Raw genomic sequence first — 6,391 nt, forward strand, 5'->3', positions numbered from 1 at the left:
GTTGGTTGGAACATTAAAGTTGCTTTATTGGCATATTCCTGAAGCTTCCATGAAGTATGCTAAATACTTTATGAAATACTTGCTAAATATGGACCGTTCCCTTAAACATTCCCATGCACGCCATGAAGCGGGAGCATCACCGAGGTGGACGCGTCCTTCAGGAGCATCTGTACTGACTGTCCAGCTGCACCCCCCCGTAGAGGCTGAGTTTGGTGGACCCCCAACTGAAGACGTTTCCCTGGGCCGTGACGTTCCTCTCACATGACATCTGGTCCCGTATGTTCGCCGTGCTGAGCGCGTAGTCCCACACGTTCACGTCCGTCATCCTCCCCACGAAGGCATCCATGTTGGAGATGCCCAGCATTCCGTCTTGGTCGTTTCCCAGGATGAACACCCCCCCGGAGCTGATGGTGTAACCACTTTTGAGGTAGCGCCGCTCCCCCACCATGCCGTTGATCCACAGCTCTGCACCCCCAGTGCGGGACGACCACGTGACGCAATAGTTGGCCCAACTGTGGGACTGGAAGTTGAAGGGCAAGTTGACAAACTCGTTGCCAATCCAGAGGCCCACCTCCCTGCCGTCTCGGTCCTCGCTGATGGAGATCAGCAGCTCCTTGTGCTGCTCGCTGCTGCTGGAGGAGGAGATGACCGTGTGGGCCCCCTCCACCGCCGGCCACACGTGCATGCAGACCGTGAAGGAGTCCAGATCCGTGGGCCGGCCCAGGTGGGCTTTTGCATAACTTCCAAGGTTCTCTGGCTGGAAGTTGAGCACCAAAGGGAACAAAGCTGCAGGTTCTGAGGAGAACCAAAGCCATCAGTGAGTATGGATTTTTGTTATAAACGCATCTTTTGCCCTGTGATGGACTGATGAACATGGCGGGGTGTAGGCCACTTGGGTAGGCTCCAGCCCTCCACCACCGTGAACTCACCGTGTTTGCTTGGGCGTGAGTGCTGTGGTCCTCCTGGAGAGTACAAGTCAAGGTAGAAGATTGCTCAGTAACTAGGAGCCCCTGTATTTGCACTGGGCTGTACAGGAAGTACACCTTGTGTGTACCTAGTGAGCTTGTGTACCACCTCACCTGAGTACACGTTCTTCCCAAGAGACGTGATCAGGCCTTCAATTTTCAGCAGTTTGGATTCTATTTCTTCTTGTCGACAAAACGCTGGCAGGGCAAAAAGATGAAGAGTAATACTTGGTAATACTTTGTTTCGCTCCTGAGTAAAGTATTCAGATACTGGTGAAGTACACACTTCCTTTCCCGAGCCGCGGCAAGAAGGACGACTCCACCACTCGGTCGTTAAGGTCCTGAGCGACGCGGTAGTCGTTCCACAGGGTCTTGTTGTCGATGTCCATCAGTGTGCTCTCCAGTTTCCTGATCTGGGGGGGGGGGCAACAAAGCCAAAAGGGGGTGGCCACTAAGTCCTCGAGGTGTCCTCAAGGGCAACCGTCCAGCCTACCTGGTTATGTGAAAGAGTAATGGGGGTATCGAACACCGTCCACAAGATGCTCTCATAGCAGGGGGGCGTGGTGAGGGACCCCTGGTACCTGAAGAAATGGTTCATGTTCTCCGGAAGCATGGAGCGCACATCCAGGCTGGAGATGTTCATGGACTGACCTGCCGGGGGGGGGGGGGTTAGAGGCAAAACAATAGACGTCAGGTCAAGCACACTTCCAACATGACCCCCCCCGTATGTGAACCCACACCCATGCCCGCTTGGAGTCCTGAGCCCGGTCCTGCTGGGATGGGGGTGCTGAGGAAGGTAGGTCCAGCTAGTTGCTGGGGGGGGGCAGGAGAGGAAAGAAACAATATTTCTTCATCATCAGAAATGCAGACCAAAAAAATCAGACCCTACTAATCGCTGGGCCATCACCATCTTCATCACCAGAACTGGGCTCAGGACGCCCGGGGGGAGCAGGTCGAGCGAGTCGAGCGAGTAGCTGTTGTCACGAAACGCCAATCATCCCATGACGTTGCTTACCTGCATATTTGATTTTGGCCAGGTTGGAGATGAAGTCACTGTAGTACGTGTTCTCAAAATGGCCGTCCTGACAACGTAGCAACAAGACGTTAGCAACCGATCTGGTGTGCAGGCAGAAGGGGGCGTACCTGGACTGTGACCTTTGCTCCCAATATTTTAATAGACGCCAGATTAGCTGGTCGTGTTTCTCTGCTACAATCATCTCTAATTATTGCCACCAGTGATATGATGGGATGCCAGAGGCTGTTACCATAGCGATCACCACATGGAGGGGCCACTGGCCACCTGACATTCACAGAAATAGGAAACTAGATCCTCCTAATTATTATATTGGATATTGGAATCACGATGTCTGCTGGGCCACTGGGATACAGGAAACACACACGGGAACACAGGAAGGGGGGGGGGGACGCCATCACAGACGTACGTCATAGAAGAACGCCAGCACCGCCAGCCCGTCTGATTTATCTCTGGCCTCAGTGAAGCTCTTGTACTTGTCTGAATTGAAGTGGACCACATGGAGCTGGAAGACAAAACGGACATGGCAAAGTACTACAGTTGTAGGTCAGAATGGTTTAACAGCAGAATACTACATTGGTACTACAGTTCTAGGTCAGAATGGTTTAACAGCAGAATACTACATTGGTACTACAGTTCCAGTTTCCTTCATCTACTGTACATCACTTGGCATGTGTACATGTATTTTTTCAGCAGTACCTCTGCCATGTAGCGGATGCCGTCGATGGTGTGTTCTGCTCCGCTGGCCTCCAGGTCCCAGCCCCCCCAGTGAAGATGCATCTGAACAGCGGTGTATTTTCCCGGCAGGCCCTTGGTGATCTTCATGGTGGGGGGCAGGTCGATTTGGACTGATTGAAACAACATGGCCACCTGGTTAGTTCGGTGCAACACAAGGATTTGTGAACTTCCTCCCTGGAGATGTTTTGGAGATGTTTCAACGGGCCTTCATCTGCTGCTTCTTAGTGGTACTTCACAAGTTCCTAAGCCCGACTGGTTAGACTCTGCTGTCACTTAACTTTCCACTTTGACTTATTTCTTTCAGGTTTTCCCACAGCACCTTCTGCACCGTCACCTTTGGTTGCACATGGGATACGTATATCCAGGACGTCTTCCAGGATATCTGGAAGACGTCTCCGTGTGGAGTTTGCATGTTCTGCCCATGTGTGTCCGGCTTCCTGCCACACTCCAAAACCAGGAATGCCAGGTCCATCTGGTGAGTAGCATCATGACCACCAGTAGAAGTACTTCAGACTTACCTGAGTGGCCGTTGTTGGACATGAGGAAAGTCCCCCTCTGAGCGTCGTATCCACTGAGCTCCAGCTGCAAGATATCCGGGTTGTGTCTCACGCTGCGTCTCTGGATGTCAATTGGGGACTGTTTCCTGCCCCCACACGCCGGGTACTTGGTGGGCCAGTGCATCTGGTCCAAAGCTCCCTCTGCACCACATCGCACGCAAGACAATAGTTCAAGCATTTTCTTTGAAGTAGTACTTCAATTTTCTTGTAAATCTTGAAGTAGTACTCCCACATAATGTTGTCCAGTTTTGCACTTGTTTTGAAATGTTGTCATAAGTCCATACTACGTTTGTCTTTGGATGACACACCAACACGTCAGACAGGACAGCCTGTTCTTCTCGTCTTTGCTTCCGCAGTTGCTTCATCAAGCGCAGTCTGATATAAGTCATCAGCTAGGGAGCTAGGGAGCTAGGGAGCTAGGGAGCTAGGGAGCTAGGGAGCTAGGGAGCTAGGGAGCTAGGGAGCTAGGGAGGGACTTTGTTTGAACAACTGCAGAATTATTCATCGGAATATTAATCAGTTTACAGTCACGGTCGGACTTAAGTCATCTATATTTCCCAACAGTTTATGATAATAATGATTACCTGTATGTATATTGTATATTGAATAGTCTGCAATGAAAATATCATAATAATAATTATCATGACCATTGCCACTGTTACAGTAAGCTTTTGGAGATATCGTCTTTGTTAAGATGATGATGATGATAATAATGATGATGATTATTATCAATATTTGTACACTTTCATCATCATTATCATCATTACACAAACATTGTATTGCACGCCAAATGAAATCCTATCTACTTTATGGACCACATTCCCATGAAGGGAAGATCCCAAACAACAAGAAGCCTACCCGTGTAGGTCCAGTGGATGGCATCATGAGGGATCCCTGCATGGGCAAGGCACACCAAGATGGCGTGGATCAGCACACAGGAGGACCACATGGCTGCGTCTGGCTTTGTGCACGTCCTGGCACCTCTGGAGGTGGGGGCTGCTCTCCTGTTTAAAGAGGGGGGAGGATTAAGGGAAGTGCTGGAACCTCTTCTGAAAACGCCCATCAGTCACAGGGCTGCAGTTAGGAGTCTGTCTTCCTGTCTGCCTGTCTGCCTGTCTGTCTTCCTGTCTTCCTGTCTGTCTGCCAGTCTATCTCAAAATGGTGCTCCGGCTGAAAAGTAATATATAGAAATGTGGACCCAAGCCTCCACAATAATCATTTTAGAAAGGGCCTTTCCCTGCCCCATGGCGACTACGATTGTTGTTGAGCCAATAAAAAGCGACCTTGCAGTGAGAGTAGATGCTTTGGGGGGGTGGGGGGGCAGGTCTATTCATGCCCTGTCATTTCTCCTTCAGTTGGTGTTGAGGCTGAAATGACAACATGAGTTAATAAACACAGTGGCCAATGTAATAACACGCATCACTGGTTGGAGATCCGTACCAGTTCCAGCATGTCCAACTCCTCCACGCAGATGCCAGACTTGGGAGAGCTGAGCAGCAGGATGTCATCACGGCAAACATTAGCTGGCTTTGGTATTTAGGGAACAATGTGGCGGCTATTTGGAAAAATGATTCCAGGGTTTGGATGTTGTTTCAAGCAGTGATTCTCAACTGGTGGGTGGTGAGCCAACAGTGGTCACAGAGCTGTTATCAGTACGTCACGGCTCTTTGCTTGGTGCTCCTGGCTTCCTTGCCCCCTCCTACGTCGCCAAGCTTGAGCGGGAGAGGAAGGACTTAAAATGAGTCCAACTGACCAGTTGAGAACCACTGGTTTTAAACACAAGCTGGGAACACTGGTGAGTGCCGTCATGCCCGTTTGTCGGTTTGCAATAAAAGAGCTCATGAGTGGCAAAACCACAAGTTACCATTTGGCATCGGGGAACTACTACTGCATGGCTACCGGGGACTCTGTTGATTTGGGGGTCCAGCAGTGTGGGAACTTCTCAAAGTTTATTCATCTACTCTACTGACTACTACTGACTACTACTGACTACTACTGGCTACTACTGACTACTATTGACTACTACTGAATACTACTGACTACTACTGGCTACTACTGAATACTACTGACTACTACTGGCTACTACTGGCTACTACTGACTACTACTGGCTACTACTGGCTACTACTGGCTACTACTGACTACTACTGACTACTACTGACTACTACTGACTACTACTGACTACTATTGAATACTATTGAATACTACTGACTACTACTGACTACTACTGACTACTACTGACTACTACTGACTACTATTGAATACTACTGACTACTACTGACTACTATTGACTACTACTGACTACTACTGACTACTACTGACTACTAACGAAAGGCGTGGCTCAGGTTTAAACCCCACTGAAAACCAAAACATGCTAGGTTAATTGGCCACCCCAAATTGTCCATAGGTATGAATGTGAGTGTGAATGGTTGTTTGTCTATATGTGCCCTGGGATTGGCTGGCCAGGATGGACCCCGCCTCTCCCCCAAGACAGCTGGGATAGGCTCCAGCACCCCCACTGCCCTCGTGAGGTAGTAGTAGACGATGAGTTGTTAGATGTTTCATCAAGGCAGATGCTGCATGTTTCTATTTTGATATCTTTGAGTTTTATGCTACTTGATAAAGAAAATGGCTTCAAGGCGTATGAATAATAGCAAGGGTGTGTCTGTTTGCTTTGACTTTTTGCGGTGAGAAATCCCCGCTGGGCCTACGCAAGAGCAGTAAAACTAGTTGATGACATTAGCCTATTGTTATCCTATTATTGGTTAGCATGTTGGCAACCCAGTCAGGACCCAAAAACGGCATAAAATGCCAGTATTAGAGGGTGATGATTTTTGACAAAAAATCAGCACTTCCTGGCACTCTTGTTCTTTCTCCTTTTTGGTCCAAACTGGCCGCTCCAAACCGCAAGCTGAACCCGACTGCCCCCCAGCGTCCACGCATGAAACAGCAGCCCAGAACACAACACACACACAACGCTACAATATCCTATATATGACATCCAACAGACAAACAAAGTGGATGAATATAAAGGCGAATGTCAGAGAGGGCACAGGGTTAATGCAGAAGGGGTAGATTAGTTTATTTTGTTTATTTTGTG

At 49.1% G+C, this 6,391-nt stretch overlaps 1 protein-coding gene across 2 annotated transcripts; it reads right to left on the reverse strand.

Annotated features, from left to right (window-relative positions):
- Positions 1-5: 5 nt before the first annotated feature.
- Positions 6-4,302, reverse strand: ca6 (carbonic anhydrase VI). 2 transcript variants are annotated; one of them, XM_058085257.2, is made up of 10 exons: positions 4,152-4,302; positions 3,255-3,434; positions 2,698-2,846; positions 2,408-2,503; positions 1,981-2,047; positions 1,459-1,616; positions 1,252-1,378; positions 1,080-1,163; positions 930-962; positions 6-795 (listed from the first exon to the last, which is right to left on the reverse strand). In XM_058085257.2, exons 1-10 carry the CDS (start codon positions 4,240-4,242, stop codon positions 158-160), a joined length of 1,623 nt encoding a protein of 540 aa, XP_057941240.2. In that variant the 5' UTR covers positions 4,243-4,302; the 3' UTR covers positions 6-157. The 2 variants fall into 2 exon arrangements, with proteins under 2 accessions (XP_057941240.2, XP_078654174.1); XM_078798048.1 differs by lacking the exon at positions 3,255-3,434 and having other exon boundaries at positions 4,152-4,279.
- Positions 4,303-6,391: the final 2,089 nt, after the last annotated feature.

Source organism: Doryrhamphus excisus, linkage group LG17 (assembly GCF_037039965.1).
Source record: "Doryrhamphus excisus strain RoL-2023G ecotype Guam linkage group LG17, RoL_Dexc_Guam_v1.1, whole genome shotgun sequence".
Classification (NCBI taxonomy): Eukaryota; Metazoa; Chordata; class Actinopteri; order Syngnathiformes; family Syngnathidae; genus Doryrhamphus; species Doryrhamphus excisus.